Genomic DNA, 17,955 nt, shown 5'->3' with positions numbered 1-17,955 from the left:
GTTATTTTAAATCTCTAAGTCAAAAGAAGTTTGTGAGGTGCTAAATCTAGTTGTGCGTAGATCTCCACTTAGTAGAGACTGAAGTTAACACAAACCAAAACGTTTGGTTCCACTGACAGCTGGGTTCAGTTCCCTGGCAGAAGGGCCTTGCAGCTTGGCCAGGCTTTGCGAGCCTCACTGTTGGCAGGTGGGAAGCCAGTGAGGGATGTAATTTGGAGACTTGATGACTTGGCACTGACAGGTTCCCGATGCATAAAAGGCTTCAGTGAGGATAAACATAATACTTATTAAATTACACGAAAGTTATTGCTTTAAATGCTCAACATTTTTATTGCATTAGAGGAAGGCTATTATATTACCAGTTTTGATTACTTTCCACATTACATTATAGGCAGTTATTAAATTATCAGTTTCTACAGTGGTATTTTGGAATTGGCAATGGATTGACTTCCGCATCAGAGAAACCATGACGGGCCTTAAACTCAAATCTTTACCATTAGGCTAGAACATGGACAATTGCTGGTGTAGGACGGTTGCAGATCTGAGACCTACAGTGTTGTGTGTCGTTCCTGAGGCTGGCTGGGAGTCAGTTAGGACACCATGAGGAGAGGGAGCCTCTTGAATGCGTCTGCCAGGAGCTCAGCTGCTACTCACTGAATCCGCTGCAGCTGTGAAAGCGCAACTCATGTCCTGCGTTGCATAACTGTGATGAGGAGCAACTCTTGAGTGTGAGGAGACAATCTGCCGGATGTTTTTTTGGGGTTTGTAGCTTCTGTCTTCCTGCCACTATGCTCACATCCACAATGATGGTGCCAACTCCTCCTTTGATGTGTAACTTTCTTAGGGGGGCAGCTGGTCAGTCAGGACAGAAGCACTACATGAGCACGTGCGGCACCTCTGATCATATTTGTGTTTATCAGATCGTTTTGCGGCAAACAGCTGCCGGTGGGGTTGACGAGTGCATCTCAGGCCGATACCGTAAATGGGCTATAAAGCCAAAACAATGCACAAGAGGAACGCTTAGCAGGGCTGCAGAGTCGGGTAATAATTGTCTATGATACAGTGATGATGACACTGCACCTTTCGCATTACAGAGTCACGTGGTTCAGTGTGGACATCCAAAAAACTGTCTAAATCAATGTTCCTATGTTAAAAATGAATCCAATGTAAAACTGTAGTCCCCCTCTCAGCTAAGCAGAGCCCTGTAGCATCTCTTAGCTCAATGCTTTGATTTGCTGAATCACAATTGTGCTGGTTTGCTTTTGTTACTGCTCTCATTGACCTCGTTCTCAGCCTCTGCAGGGAGCAATGCACTGATAAACCCACTGAACTCGGACAGATGACGTCGGAGCATTCAGCAGCTGAAGGGCCAGATATATATTTCTAAGGAGTTGGTGGAGACCATAAAGGAGCTAAAAGGAGAGTTGATATTGGGTTGTTTCACTGCCTTGAAGTTAAAGGTACAGTGTGTAGAATTTAGTGACATCTAGTGGAGAAGTTGCATGTTGCAGCTGAATACCCCTCACCTCACCCTCCCGTTCCAAACATGACAGAGAACCTTTGGAAACCTTCAGTTGTCATAAAAACCTCAAAAGGAGATTAGTTTGACCATTCTGGGCTACTGTAAAAAACATGGCGGCCTCCGTAGAGAGGACCTGCTCCCGATGTAAATATAAAGTATTTAAATATAAAAGGCCCATTCTAATTCTGCCAATAGATCCCTTTCACCTAAATCTTACACACTGAACCTTTAAGGCTGTGTGTTGACGAGACTGTAGCGATATGATAAATATAATGATACAGGGATTACAATTCAATACATTGCAATATATTGTGATACTGTAAACAATATAATGTAATTTTATTGTTTATCTAATTTTAGGAAAACTGTCATCGCATTCAGAATACAGCACCATGTGTATTAAAATACTTTAAGCGGGAGAGTCAAATGGCTTATGATGGATAACAACACTGCTATAGAAGGTTTAAACAACACAAAGTGAACCACAAATCCTTAAATGAAAGCTATATCAATATAGTGATTTGTACACATATATTGGGATACTCAAAAAATATATATATATATATATATATATATAAGGTGTAGAGGAACAACAATGAAATCCATTTCTGTTCATATCACAGTCATCATGAAGCACCTCATGAAATGTACAGCTTGTTAGAAAAAGTGAGAAACCATCTAGGTCTGATTTCGTCTAATTGGAGCATTGAGAAGAATGATGAGTGGACTGAAAGGCTTCCTACACCAGTGTGAGTGTGGGAGTGGGTGCACCTACAGGGCTGTTGAGGATCATGAGGCACTGGTCGAAGTGGTGGTGCTCCATGGTGGAGTGGCAGTAGAGCTGGGCCAGTGGGTGGTCGCTCCTGGACGCCACACACACAAACACACACACACACAGGAAGTAAGAAACCCACAGAGTGGTTACACTTGCCTCCCACACACGCATATCCATGTACTTATGACTTATATTTGACTCAAGCTGCACCTCTGTATGTAGGAGTTGTTGACTCCTCTGTGGTCCAGGTCGTGGCTGAGAGTCGCAATCATCAGAGCCAAGACCTCCAGATCACTCAGGTTATTCTGTCAGGAGGTGGATGAAGAGAGGGGAGCAAAACAGGAAGTATAGAACAGAGGTAAAAAAAAAAAACATTTAGCCAACCAATACAGGTCTTGTATCATTTACCTAATAAGCTGTTAATCATGTATATACAACATATTCCAAAACACACCATCAACTGGCATCATTTTTTTTTCTCGTTGTTTCACGATAGTACCATAGACTGTATACAAAGATGGACCTGCTCCCCCTATGCAGAGATAAAGCCAAAATATGCCATATTGCACATTTGGAGCCAGAGTCTGTGCAGTAGCATTCGGGGGATGCAGCCGCGGTATCAAGGTCCCACTCGTACATGTGGTCCACAAATTGTGACTCAGTTTAAGCTGTCAATCATTAGGTTTCAGCCCATTTTCATAAAATCAAATAACTAACCAAAGTTATTGGAAATTTTTGCACTTGAATGTACATCGGTATGATAAGGACTACCTTAAATGGCTTACTCCAGCCAGCCTCACTTTTGGGGAACCATCATGTTGTCCATCTTTATATTCTGTCAATGGGTCGTGCAGATGGAAGCAGCGCAAAGATAATAATGGAACAAATTGCCTGTCTGTCAGAATTCGATCCATTCGATTACCTTCTCCATTAAAAGAGAAGTTAGTGAATCAGCTCAGCCTAAGCCTCGAGTGGCTGCACTGACCTGTAGGCGTCCTGACTTGAGGAGGGCGAACATGCACTGGGCCGTGTTGAAGGCGTGCCTCCAGTTGTGATAGGCCACATTCTTCCTGTAGTTCTTCTTCACACTCAGGACCCACTGGCATATACTCTGCAGAGGAGACAACATGCACAAAGACCTATTTAACCATTGCAAGCCATTTTCATCTTCATCTCCCAGATAGAGAAACATTGTCATTCATTTGTGGTTGTTTTTGTGCACAACGATAAGGCCCATTTTCTTTCTCATTGAGCTCTGTTTTCTTCTCCAACAACTGCTAAAGAACTTAGCTGCTAAATACTCCACCATGTTCACCAGCTGGTCTCTAACTGTGTGTGTGTTTACTGTTGGAAATAAATACGACCTCAGATTGTGACAATCCTGTTTATACACCGACTCCGAAACTGTCTTCCATCATTAGAACAGGTTTCTCGATTTGTTTTGCGTCTTTCGCATCTGTCAAAGATATTCCAGAGAACTGTTTGGGCTCAATTGGATCACAGGTGTAAATCCAGAACAATGAGCTGAAAGAGGCTAAAAAGTTTTTACAGATTTGAGTTATGATTTTTTGATAAGTCAGTATATATTGAACTTGCACATTACACACGCAGTTAATTAATTTACCACAAACAAGCTAAACATACAGTGAACCTGGAAGGTCTGGAGCTCCGGCACAGTTACACCATTCCCTTACATCTCTGTATCTATTGATACATGCTGCATAAAGACAAATGAAAGTCATAAATAAGATGTGTTTATTGATTTCTGTTTAGCGGAGTGACATGTATTCCATACAAAGGAAAGGAAAAAGGAAACGTGATGAGCAAAGAGTCCGGAAGTTTGTCCCCTCTGAAAGTGAAGACTCAGCACACTCTCAGCAAATCAATGCTCTGTGCTTGGTTGGTCTGTGCTGCTACACACTACATGTTCAGTAAAGCTCCTCGAACAAACCATCGTTCAGCTAATCAAGCAAGCAATTCGTTTTCAGTTAATCTTCTCCACAGGGATGATTACACACTGACCTAAGATCATAATATGACGATACAACAATGAATAGGTGATGAAATAATTGGGATGTGATACTCCAGGGTGGTCGGCGTGTCAGTTCCCAGTGTGAGCGTCAAACTGACAGGCTGCGCTGCTGGAGGGAACCTAATCACCTCCAATCAAAGCCTCTCTTTATGAGGCCCCTCTCCGCAGGCACTCCGGAGGTCAGCCACCAACATACAAGGACCTCTTCACATGGAGAGTGCGCTGCGGACGTGAGCCAAAACCCACCAGCAAATTGGGCGGTGCTGGCGCCGAGCGGGACTCTGATGAGCAGAGCGGTGGGTCTGACAGACAGTGGTAATGGAGGGAAGAGTGTGTGTGTGTGTGTGTGTGTGTGTGTGTGTGTGTGTCAAATACACAGATGTTAACACAGTAGTAAATGCAGTCACATTCATATTACACACACTCACTCACAGTTGCGTGGTAATGGTCTAATGCTGCCGACAATGCGGAGCAGATTGTTTTCTGGCATCAATACGATGAGAATCTGCTCTTGCCTTTTTCCATGACGTACTAAGAACCACAACAAGTTCATGTCAGTGTGTTGAGCTGTTCTTGTCTGTTGTGATGTTGCCGTTATAAACCGTAATAACAAAGCCTTGAGGACTGTGGTATAATGTCATGCAGGTTTGGTAACGAGAATCAACCTGTGCTCATCTTTGGATTTCAGATTTTCATATTTAATGACCCTGATGCTTCTGTGTATGGTGATTTGGCAGATATACTTGTTTTTGTTAACATATGAAGTCATGTTGTCATTTGTTTCAAAGAAATGCTTTTACCACCACCACCAATAACAGTAATTAAATATTAAGAGTGGACACGTAGCTATAGATTGTTTTTCCCTTAAGCCCAGTTCGTATCTGAATGTATTTTCCTATTCATAAAACAAGCTATTTTACTATAATTTTTCTTCCCCCTTCTCTTGTGCTGATGCATGGCGATGTGCAAGATCCCCTCAAAGCCCCTATGTGAGCAATTTAGGCAACTTTGGCCATTCCAGTGTACACAAATACTATTGTAGACCAATTATTGTTATCATACTATTATTACCATTACAAATATGCCTACAACTTCAATAGTGTGGCCCCCAGTGGCTACAAAGTTGATTACACCCAACAGGGCCATTTCACTGGGTGGATAATCAACAAATTGATAATAATGCTCCTCTTACCCGCTGACAAACACTTGTTTGTAGTGCAGGCTGCTGTTAGAGAAAAGTCATTATATGAAGTGTTTATTCACTACGGAGAATGGATACACTCGGTCACTGTTACTGTAACCTGTTTATTAAACTATGACATATCAATTTCTAGTTTATCTCGTGCACAAGTGGAAATCTTGGCCCAGGGGAAGTGTCATGTCATATCCTCAAAACGTCCCACACATCCTCTGCAGAGAAATTCCATGAAAATATGTCCTGGTATTTTGTGATTTAATATATCATTCTGTGTCACTTAGTGTGGACGGATGAACAGAAACAATGTGAAGATGAGTTTTACTGTCAAGTGCTTCAGTAGGGTCAACTATAATCTACTTTACTATCACCCGAGGCCTGTTCTTACCGTGTACTTCATCTGGAAGTTCTGGACCAGGTTGAGGTCAACGAACATGCGGATGGTGCCCAACGTGGTTTCAGTGTCCGACAAGTCGAAGTCGCTGAAGCTGAAGTCCATGAGACGCAGCGACTGGGCAGACGGTATTGTGGCTACCTTTAAAACACACACAACACACATTTATGAAGTTTGGGAAATGCAGAGAGGCTGCAGATACAGTGACATACACACACATGAATATCAAAGTGTATCATCTGCATCAGTTTTCATCTTCATGGATGCGCAAAGAACACATGGCAAAAGACACACCATGATTTAGCGGGTGAAAAGCCAGTAAGGGTCCTTTATCACATCACCTGTTAGAATTTGTTTTTTTTACCCTGTTGTACGATGTAATCTTTTTAGAAAATAACAAAACCAACGAATGAATAAAGCAACAGGTAAGGTGTAATGTATTGACAAGATAAGATAATACACTGTCAATAACGAGAGACGTTGGGTCTCCACTTTCTCTCACTGTACAAAAATCAATCCAAAATATCTTGCTTATGGGCGTGGCCATCTTGCCCTGGTGATGTAATTTGGAGCCAGTCTGCACAGTGGTCGTGATCGTGGTGTGGAGCCTCATTGTCAAGGTCCAAGGCTGTCAATCATGACATTTCACCCTAACTAAAACCAAACTTAACAGAGACATGAAGACTTGAACAAACGTGTGATACGAACTAAAATAACAGACTATTTTTGGTCCGTGTCCTATCTGAGAACATGGATGAGGCAGGGTTCATGACCTATATTACAGCCAGCCACCAGGGGGCAATCAAGATATATTGGTCTGAGCATGACAAATCACCATCACTCATTCAGATTAAATACTAGTAATCACACGGTTATCATTTTCTAAATTCTGAATTTTCTATATTACAAAAGTGACATCTAATCCTTTAACTGCCAAATAAACAGGGTTTTTGGTCCACAGTGTATCACTCATACTGTACGTCGCGGTCTCTTGGGCAGAATATACCCCCCCCCAAAAAAAAAAATCAAGCCTGTGTCCTAGATACCAAGTGACGCGTCTTCCCAGTTGCACCCGAGGGAGGCCACTTAATCAGGTTAGGCTGTTAGTTCAGCCACTTCTCCACAGGAGGAGAACAGAGCACGACCTGTGGAGAGGGTCACATGGTGTCTTCTTGAGGAAGCTGGGCCGCTCCGATTGGCTCGTATTTGGAGAGCTGCCTCAGTGAGCAGTCAGCAAATCGGTGACATACATGCAAATGAGCGAATTAACTAAATCATCACCCAGACCGGCAGCGGGGAGGTACTTTAGTGTTTCGCATGTTTTTGTGTAGAAAGCCACTGGAGCCATATTCTACATGGGAGTTTCGTAAAAAAGGATCTGGGCTTTCCCATAAATATAACTAATGTCAAATAAAGCTCTATATATACATATATATATATATATATATACACACAAATATATATACACAAAAGCTGCATCTCACACACACACACACACAAGTGAGCGTGTGTGTTGATAATGATTCCATCATACCTCCTGCACATTATACCCAGGTGTCATCCTTCTCCGACACCAAAGAGAGGTGTGAACATGTCTCACATGTTCACTCTCCTGTCGTGAGCTGCATGTGTGAAATGGAAAATGTCCCAACCCTATTCTCTGGGCACTGTCCAGGGTTCATGTGTGAAAACTGATTAAAAGACAAACATTCTGGAGCCTCTACCTTCATCTCTGAACAATCCTTGTACAAGTAAATACAGCTGAAATCCCAGCGGCGCCATTGTCTTTAACTTATGTGTCTGGTGATTTTGTCAGACGAAGTCATGGCGGTAAAAAGAAGGTGTTATCAGAGCACAGCATCAGCGTGGAAATGGCTTTAAAGTGACTGCTCCAGAGCATGTCCTCTTAATGGACCACATTTCTGTCACTGTCTCATACTTGTTCCATTGTCCAACAACAGAAACAGAGAGTCATCTAACTCAGTGGTTCGATTTCCTGGCTCCTCTACTCTGCATGTTGAAGTGTCCTTGGGCCAGACATCGGCTCCGAAAAGGATCAAACACACTGAATCCTGACACTTTAGCGTCAGACGTCGCACTTCTCTAGTCTTGATGACTGAGTTTTTGTCATTCACACACATTCATACAGTGCATCTATGTGCAGCACTTTCTCTATGAGAGCGGCACAGTCTCCAGGGGCCATCTGGGGTTTAGAACTAAGGACCTATAGAGGACGACCCACTCTAACTTTAAGTGCGGAGGAGTCAAACCTGTAGAGATGTCTGAACAGCAATTATATGATGAATCATTCGAAGAGCTAAAATAAACCTACATTATTAACTATTTCTCTGCTCGGCAGCCGCAGCATCACGGGGCTACTGCCACTGTGTTATTATCACGATCTCTCCACGGTCATTCTGCTGCCGAGCCTCTGCCAGCTGCACCTCCTTCTATAACTACACAGCAAAGTGTTTTTGCCTGAAGAGGCTTTGAAAGTGAAACAAAACAACGCCTACGACAGGTGGCCTCTAAACCCGGAGCACAAATTCAGCATTGTCTGGTGTCTCTTTGAAACCCTGCACACATCATCGGTGAAATATGTCATGAGTGTCATTTTTATCTTCCACACAAACCGACACAGTGTTGCTTGATTTTTAAACTATGGCAACGGCAGCAAATTAAAATCTGGTCGCGCACTATCTTTGAAAAAAATCAACGTGACCTATGTCGGGTTTTCAGAAACACTTTTCTTTCTGAATTGTTACTGTGCTGTCTGACATTTCTTTTGTTTTGCTGCTTTATATTCTGAATATTTGTTAAAATCTGCATCTGCAAATCTGTTTTGTTATTTTGTTTCTGAAGTGTTGCACCACAAGTTTTTCACCTCTAATAGAATGTTCTAAAAGTTATTATGACAAGGACATATTTAAAAAAATCCAACATCTCACACTTTGTGGAATAATAAGTGACTCAACAACAAACATGGATAATTCAAGTCGACCACAGTCCATTGTAGAAGGTCATTATAGATTTTGACAGTGCATTATGTTCTATACAAGCTGACGATTTCCACTAAAAATGTGCTTGTCAAGGCCACAGACATATAGTGTTGCTATAATGATGCTGATTCAGCGGTGTGGTGTTCTGTTTCATGACTGCTTCCTCTGACCCTGAAGGACAACATCTGCCTGTGTGTGTGTGTGTGTGTGTGTGTGTGTGTGTGTGTGTGTGTGTGTGTGTGTGTGTGTGTCTTTATTCATGCACGTTGGTTTCTATTGTTTAATTAATGAATTTTTATTTACCGCTGTTACCTGCAGTTCCCGCGACTCTTCCTCTGTGGCGGAGGCGTGATACGACAGAACCTGCAACATAAACATATAAAAACAGATGAGGTCAGCAACTTACTGCAGACTTCTCTACAGATCAACTTTCGTCTTTGTGGTGACCTTCAGGTTGTACGACAGAGTACCACGGCCACTTAAATGGAAAAAAGTTGCAATATTACCAGAGTTAAGTCACAATAGTATGAGAATAAAGTCATTTATCTGTAAGTTAGCAGCATTGCACAATAACTACTGAATTCATTTCCATGAAATTGAATGGAAGGATGTTGTATGGACCGGAGAAGAACCCATAACATTTTGGTGCGGATCTGGATTCATTTTTTTTCACTTTCTTTAAAGGATCAGTGTGTAGAATTTAGTGACACCTAGTGGTGAAGTTGCATGTTGCAGCTGAATACCCCTCACCTCGCCCTCCCCTTCCAAACATGACAGGTGGATGCTGGGGGGGTGGAGGGGCAGCGTTACTGACACAGGGCAGCAGAGGCAATAACAAGCAAAGGGAGAGATGGGAAATCCTTGCAGCTTAAATAGTCCGCCAAATTGGTAGGGTGTGTATGATAGAGGATTGTGTTGTGACATGTGTGACACAACTACATCTATTCACTACGTCTACAACATATACAGTTAGAATTGTAAAATAATGTATCCTCAAAGGATATGCGGTATAGATAATGGGTGCATGGATGGATACAGTTTCTAAAACAACTTGTTGTGATGGGGAATGTTCTCCATTTCGCACACTAGTAGTAATGATGCATAAATACCCATATAGCATGATTTCTCACTGCCTGTCATTTAAATAGGCTTTCATAACTATCCACGCGGAGGCTGCTGTGTGATCAAAGACTCCCCACAGTGGCAGTGATCTCGGTTTCTCAGCTTTGGTCTAAAAAGCACATTTTGGCCCAGTTTCTTCAAAGCTACCTTTGTTGCTATTTTCGATGTCTTGTGACGAGAACGTATATTCTATGGTGGGTGTTTCTCTGATCATTTATTAGCTTCTCTTTGGAAGCGTGAGCAAAGTGATCATTAAAAGCTGTTTTTGAAGCACTGAAGCAATCCTCTGTATTTTAACTGGTAAGCACGGAGCTGCCGATTCAGATGCACTGTCCAACTGTTCATCTGTCCAGCTGTGTAGGCGACTTTCTCTCATTAAAGTCAGGATGAAGAGTTACAGTACAACGCCTCTGACCAGTGCGAGCGAATTGAACTGGGAAAAGCGGCGGAGGAGGCGGGTGTCAGCTGCAGCCGAGAGGAGACGTCCCCACCGACACCCTGAAGCTGACAGCTCCGACATGGAGACCACATACTGGGAACAGGGACAGTGTATGGTGTGTATGCATTTACATGACTGAGAGGGAGGGCGCATGCAAAATGGGCACAGGGGGTGCTAATAGTGGATGGTGATCTTGTGTGTGTGTGTGGGCTCGGTCATAATGAATTTGTGGCCGTCACACACAGTGAGACAAGGAAGTGTCAAGGAGCAGCTAAAAAAAAATCTGTCTGCCTCACCTCATCACTGTCACTCACACGCCCACAAATAGCTCCATCAGAGATACTAACACACACACACGCTATATTTTTCTATTCTTGTCAGGACCCTCATTACATCACTTGGGGACATCTACATGTCTAATCCCCCACTTTGCCTTAATTATAATACAACATGTATAATAACCCTGACCATGAAGCCCAGTCTGAAAAAGGTTCTCACTGTCGTGGTCTCAAATTCAAACTGGTTCCACACAAAGATAGAAATTCAACAACAGCATAAACATGAAATATTTTTGGATTCAGTCTCTCTAAGTTCATATTCAATTGCAAGACTACAACTATCTCAATACAGTATTTTATTACTTGTTATCTTTGACTTACTACCTTTCTGTCTACATTAGACTTCACTCATAAACAGACTCTGAGGAGACACTGTGCTTATGTAGGAACAATCAAATGAAAATCTATTTGATGTAAACTGCAAAATACAAGATACAAAATACTATGTGTTTTATTTATGGACAAAATGTTGCTGAGAACTGAACATTAAAACTTAATAAGATGAAAATGTGCTCATACTGAAAAATACAATACATTGCAGACTTTTTGTTCAATCATAGGAAACAAAATTTGAGGTTAGCTCTTTGTGGATTTGTCCAAGTCTTTCATAACATTTTGTTAAGTAAGTTGATTAACTTTCCATTCTGCTTACAGCTGATTTCAACTTGTCTGAACAAGGACAGTTTGGTTGGAGAAGAGGCTCCTTTCATCCAAATGCACCTCTCACCTCCTCAGACTGTAAAACTGTGATTACACAAGAAATCGGCAAATGCTTCCCTTAATAGGACATGACATGATATCATGAAATAGGATACGCTCTAATCCATTTATAAAACAAGGGTGATTTGAACCTCTGTAATAATGGCCTGTGTCCGGCCTGGCCTCAGTTGAGGTAAATAAAGACTCTCTAGTCTCTATTTGAGAATGGAGGATTTTAGTGAAACAACCTCAGCAAAGCCATATGTGCAGTTCACTGTATGATGATTTTTGGAAGTAATGTATAGTGTGTGTGTGTGTGTGTGTGTGCGCGCGCGCGAGAGTGATGCTGACCTCCAGTGTGACCTCCTGCTTTGCCATGGCTCTCTCCACGGTCTCGTACATCTGTGTGTTCTGGATGCCGAGACCACAGAAGATGGCGAATGCCTCCAGGAACTGCTCGTCGTTCCTGTTGAAGGCCTTCACGCTGCCCGACGCCTCATCCATCTTGTTCGCCAACTGACATACGCCTACACGGACACAGAAGAACATGCGTCAGTCCCTCTAGTTGACCTGTCTTGATCCACTATTCATAGGTTCCGTGGGACCGGAGATCCCAATAAAACCAATGGTATGTAAATCTGGAGCCATGTAGTATTTTTAGCTGTAAGCTGTACACATTGCCAAGAAGGTGGAAAGAGTCTTTCCATGACATGAATGGATGTAAATGTTTAAAAATGTGCCAGATTTGGGCAAACATCCAGAGCACTAGGAATCTGTTTCAGAGAGGCAGAGGCTGAGGGGAAATAAAAGCAATAATCTAAGTTTATGGTGAGTTCCGGGCTCTGTCTGGGGCTGCGCTAGACACAAACACACAGTACACGGCTGGCTAGCTTGCAGCTACGGTAAAGTTGGTACATTGCAGGATGTTCTAGGGGCAGAGTTAAAAAAAAAAGAAAAGAAACTAGTGATACCGCATTGTGGTTGTAGTTACCAGTGAATGTGTTTTCCATGACCTTCACCTTTCACCACTGAAATCTAATCAGTTCATCTTTGAGTCCAAGTGAATGTTTGTGCCAAATTTAAAAGAGTTCCTTTCAGGTGTTCCTGAGATATTACATTCAAAAGGCAAAACATGTGTGTAGAGCTCACAGTGAACTTGGCCTTTAAACAACAAATTGTGATCAGGTCATTGATGAGTCCAAGTGAATTGTGCCAGACGTAATGACATTTTCTCATGTTAGCACGAACAGCAGAACATTTAATTAGAACTTTGCATTCTATTAAAAGTGAAAACTTTTAACATTCAACAAACAGTTGAATAATGAGCTGCCTGAGCTGATGTGAGCTGAAGGTTTGCAGTTTCAATTAGATACAATTACCACTCTTTCTTTGACCTGGACTCAAACCTGCGCCAAATAAGGACATGGAAGAGAATATTGCCTCTCTAATGCAAGTAATGTATTCACAAAGCAAAACATTAGCGAATCTGAATTAATGTGTTGGGGGTGAAAGACCAGGGACATTTCATTGTAATAAAGATGTTTTGATCTTGCTCGTCAACTGGGACTCTTCAGGGCTGGAGGAGAGGCTACGAGGACCTGCTTTGTCTGATCACCGAGGGACATCCGCGGTCATTAGTCATCTTCGTAGCCAACTAATGGAGTTAATTATGCAGACGATAATTACTGTGATGGATGGAGTGGCAGGACCATTCATGAACAGATAATGAAAGTGGTAATGCCGTGTTGGCTTAAAGTGTTCGCAGGCCTAGGATTTAAGACGGTTAATAATCAATGCATTAAAAAGTAAATGCGGAACCACAAAGACAGTCTGAGGACACAGATCTGGGATCAGTGATTGACAGGGCTCAGTTCTCTCTGTTGGATACAGCTTGTGTTTTTAAGTGAGGCTGTATGTATTTTTACAATGTAAAAAATAATGTGATCTCATTTCATTGTCCTGGGTGTTGACCTTGTGGCTAACCGTAAGCTAAAAAGTACAAGTGTTCCTTTAGGACCAGGTGCAACATATGCATGTATGTCCCTTTAAGTCTGCGTGCAACAACATACGTGTGCTTCTTCCTTTAGAGCTGCATGTGACGATGTTATATGATGTTGTCCAGGCACATGACCAATAAGATGCATTGCGATTTGCTCAAATTCATGTGGGGAAGGTGAAACAAATGAGTTCAGACAACAGCTGACGACCTGAGTGAGGGGAACGACACTGGGGCAAAGTTGGAGCAGCTAATCGGATAAAATGATCATGCCAGCGTAGCCCACACGCTAAATCCATGTCTGCGTTTCAAGGATGAAGAAGAAGATTTCTGCGATGAAGGGCCTCTACAGGGTCACTAAATCCATCATTTCTCAGCCTCTGAAGCAGATAGAAACGTGGAATATAAACCGTCTGACAGATGAAACCTTTGGCTTTTATTGTAAACCACCTCATTCTTAGTGGTTGAGAAATCAAGGTTATAGTGAATGTTTTTTTCAGAAAACCCTCAGTTTTTTAATGAGTGGTTAGGTTTTGGATTGCTTTCAGTCTTCGTTAATTTATCTTGAGGACCAAGCTAAGCTACTGTCATGGACGGATACAAATATATGTGAGTGAAGCCCAGGTTTAGCATTTTGAAAGGTGCTCCACTAGAGAGCGAGAGAGAGAGAGAGAGAGCGAGAGAGAGAGAGAAATATCTCGTACCTATGACTTTGTCCTTCTTGGCATTCCTGATGGGAGTGCAGAGCAAACTCTTTATCTGGTTGCTGTTGTGATCTGGATTTTCACTCTGTCAGAGGACAAGAGGGATAATTACGCACCGTGGGAAAAGAAGAAACAAAGAAATGAAATGTAAAAAAGGAGAGAGTACTGACTGTCCAGGGGAAGCGTTGGTCCTTGGTGACGTCTACGATGTTGAGTGGCTGCATTGTGTTTTTGACGTACTGGGCGTACATGTAGTTGATCTGACTGACATCACAGTCCCTGAGGAGAAACACATAGAACACAAACAGCTTCTCTCACTAACCATGAATAATGAAGAGAAAACACCATGGTCACCTGGATTCATCTCTTCAACCCTGCAGGACACATGTTGGCTCCTCATGTTTCGACATCCCACTCAGAACCAAAGCTGCTGATCAAGAATAAAACTCAGGACGACCCACTCTACCCCCTAAATTCCTGTTATATCTAGTCTCATTCTAAATGATGAAATTATACATGATCTGATTAAATTCTTAAGTGTAAAATTGGTATAAGTGCCAGTGATTCTAAACGATTTACTTAGAGACACTTGGAAGATTGATGTTGACTATTCCTTAATAAAACTTTACCCAGCTGCTCTTTGGCTTCAATGTCTCAACCCTAGAACAGCTTTTTCCTTCAGCTCCGGACAAACAAAAATCTGCTGGTAAATGAGAGAACTGCAGCCTGCAAGGCGTAGCCGTGTCCCCCCCCTCAGGTCTGAAAGCTGCAGCCGTCAGTCAAGTCTGTCAGCGCTTAATAAGCCTGTTTATTATCTTTAGCTGCTCCAAGTGCAGCCACAGAGTCGGCTGTAATACTGCATGATAAACGATAGAAAATGGATATGTAAACATCATATGAGGTTATGGCAAACGCCAGTGGATTTTGGCTGGAGCGCTGCGGTGGGAAGGGGCGTGTGAGTGTGTGTGGGTGTGTGTGTGAGAGAGGGAGAGAGAAGGAGGGAATATGGGTGTGTTAATAGATAACAGAAAGAATGATAGATAGGAAACATGTGTTAAAGGGGGGGAGTATCAGTAACCTAATACTTGAGTATTGTTACTAAATACATGTAATCTCTGCATTGATCTGCCAGCTGTAGTTCCATATGAGGAACTTACAATCTGATGCAGTGTGTCATTATATTAAGTAACAGCACAATGACCAAATACCACATTAAGATGGCAGATGATACTGCTGTACTTTTACATTTTCAGTGCAGGACTTTTACTTACGTCTGCTTTTACTTTTACTTATGTCTGCTTTTACTTTCTTTGCTCCTATTTACTTTTTCAACTTCCAGCCTGTGAGCAGGAGTTTCATTTTGGATGACTTTAGGGCTTCAGGCTAATTATAACAATGTGTTCTGTCCAGACTTGCCTCCACTTACGCACACGCACACGCACACACACGTGTTTCAGATGGAAACGCTGCACAGTTTGTGCACTTGTGCTCGAGCTTAATCACCCAAACACACTAAACTCCACATTTCCTCTCCCGCTCTCTGTGATTGACCTAAATTAGGCCACAGAGCAGCTGCCGGCATCGCCACGACATCATCACGACAGCTCTACGCTAGCTTTCAATTCACTACAATCAAACTCGGAATCCATAAAAAACATAATTGCCCCACTTTGTTAGGGTTAAAAAAAAAAAAACCTGTCTGCTCCTGCGAGCCGGATCCACATCGGTTCAGCTCGACTGAATTTCCTGCTTCGGTGAAACAGACGCTGTGTCGTTGGGAATCCGCAGCCTCGGGTTAATGTCACTATAAAAAGCCTCCTGCGGTTCCAGCCGGGTCAAAGCTAACATCCTGCAGGGCCCCTCCCCTCTTGTGTTGGCCCAGTTGGAGCTGCCTGGTTTTACAGTATCACAGCCCTCCCAGAGCAGATCCAGCACATACACACACACACACAGTGGTATTTAAAGAGTTATTAGATCTAAACAGGGGAGACGCAGCCATGAGAGAAGGCTGTAAAAAATTACACACTATAGAGGACGAGACAAGATAGGACATCTGGGTTGTGTCACCCCTGACAGTGCTGGGATTTTCACAACTGCCTATTTTCCCTTTTTCTTGGTCCCTTGGTCCCACACACACACACACACACACACACACACACACACACACACACACACACACACACACACACACACACACACACACACACACACACACACACACACACACACACACCTAACAGCTTTAATGTGGAGAAAATCCACTCACTGTGTTTCAATACTGTTTAGTCCTTGGAAAACTCTGTCGAGTCTCCTTTTCAAAGCAGAAACCTCACGAGATCTGACAGCTCCATCTGTTTCTCCAGTAAAAAGAGGGTCACAAACTGGGCTTTCTATCAGCCGCTATTGACTTTATGTCTCTTAGCTGTATCTCTGCCCGGAGAAGGTATTAGTGAAAAAAAGAGCCAATAAAAGCTGATAGAAAGCATGGTTTGTGACCCTCTCCTCTGTACAGTGTGTAAGACAGAGAAAAGATCAGTATTCCCTGTGAGTTTTTCTGGCTTTAAAGGCCTGACAGACTTTTCCCTTTTTGACTTTAAAGGATTAGTTCCTTACTATCAACAACTTCCATGAATGTGTAAATGTGCCTCTCAAGACTTTTGGGTTTGCCCACCTTGTCTGTGGCTCTCAATCAGGCTGAGTTGTTCCGAGTAAAGATGTCAATCTCTAATGGTTCACACGTTTATTGTCTCATCTACAACAGCTACGCACAGTAGCTTTTAACATGTGTTCGCTTTAACACACTGGACCAACAGTAGCTTTCCATCCACAGACCTCTCTGCCAGTACTCATGAAGAAATGTGGGTTTGTTTTAACAGCAGCTTCTCTACTCTACTCAAACAAACATGTGTCCATCACAACAACACACACACTTCCTGATCTCTGATCTGTTTTTTTTTTTATTTTAAGAAAAGTACAGCATGAAACACAACTCGTCTTTACTTTCTGTTTCTCGTTGTTGTGCTTCCTTGAATTTAAGAGTTTGAGCCCAGGACCTCCTGCTGCGTTCTTCACGTGTGAAAGACGATCACCAGAGAAAGTCCAGTCCCAAGTCTTCTTCTCCTTCTTTATTCGGTTTATTGGCAGGTGACAACCAACGTCAAGGTGCATTACCGCCCTCTACTGTGTGTGTCAATATCCTACTTCCTCTTCTTCCCCATTCGGTAGCGTATCTCTTATTACCCTTGATATTTGATAGCTTCTCCTTCGTTCAGTTGAGTGGCGGGTGACAACCTCCTGTGTTGGAGTGTATATCAGAGTTATCTAGCTCATATTAAATCAGTTTGTCCAATCCTGTCTCCCTCAGCTAATGGAACATACTCCCTATTCCAAAGGTAACTACTATTTCCAAGCTTAGTTCTTCCTCTCTGCTTTGCACTTTTCCTCTTGAGCTTTTCTCGTTCTCGATCACACTTATTAAAGTGAAGCATTACATGCTCCACTGACTCTTCTATAAAATATTTTGTGCGGGGGGGTTCAACACACAGTGGAAGGCGGTAATGCACCTTGACGTTGGTTGCTACCCGCCAATAAACCAAACAGAGAAGAAGAAGAGGCTCGGACATCCTCCGCAATTCATGACTGAAAACGCCCTTAAAATAACAATGTCTTTGAACAAGAGGCCGGGCTTTCTATTAGAGTCACAATCTTTTTGTGGCTTTGATCTTCAACATTATTTGAGA

The 17,955-nt window shown here is 42.5% G+C and overlaps 1 protein-coding gene across 3 annotated transcripts in view; it reads right to left on the bottom strand.

Moving 5' to 3' along the window:
* Positions 1-17,955, bottom strand: part of pde5ab (phosphodiesterase 5A, cGMP-specific, b) — an 82,982-nt gene that overhangs the window by 10,787 nt on the left and 54,240 nt on the right. For 2 of the 3 annotated variants that reach the window (XM_035148191.2, XM_035148189.2), the window contains exons 9-16: positions 14,386-14,494; positions 14,216-14,300; positions 11,867-12,042; positions 9,221-9,280; positions 5,913-6,059; positions 3,283-3,408; positions 2,508-2,602; positions 2,298-2,385 (exon numbers count right to left, since the gene is read on the bottom strand). In XM_035148191.2, coding sequence (XP_035004082.1) covers positions 2,298-2,385; positions 2,508-2,602; positions 3,283-3,408; positions 5,913-6,059; positions 9,221-9,280; positions 11,867-12,042; positions 14,216-14,300; positions 14,386-14,494 — 886 coding nt within the window. The remainder of the gene's footprint in view (positions 1-2,297; positions 2,386-2,507; positions 2,603-3,282; positions 3,409-5,912; positions 6,060-9,220; positions 9,281-11,866; positions 12,043-14,215; positions 14,301-14,385; positions 14,495-17,955) is intronic. The other variant, XM_035148190.2, reaches the window with a different exon arrangement.

Source organism: Hippoglossus stenolepis, chromosome 23, assembly GCF_022539355.2.
Source record: "Hippoglossus stenolepis isolate QCI-W04-F060 chromosome 23, HSTE1.2, whole genome shotgun sequence".
Lineage (NCBI taxonomy): Eukaryota > Metazoa > Chordata > Actinopteri > Pleuronectiformes > Pleuronectidae > Hippoglossus > Hippoglossus stenolepis.
This window is presented reverse-complemented; position numbering and strand designations above follow the sequence as displayed.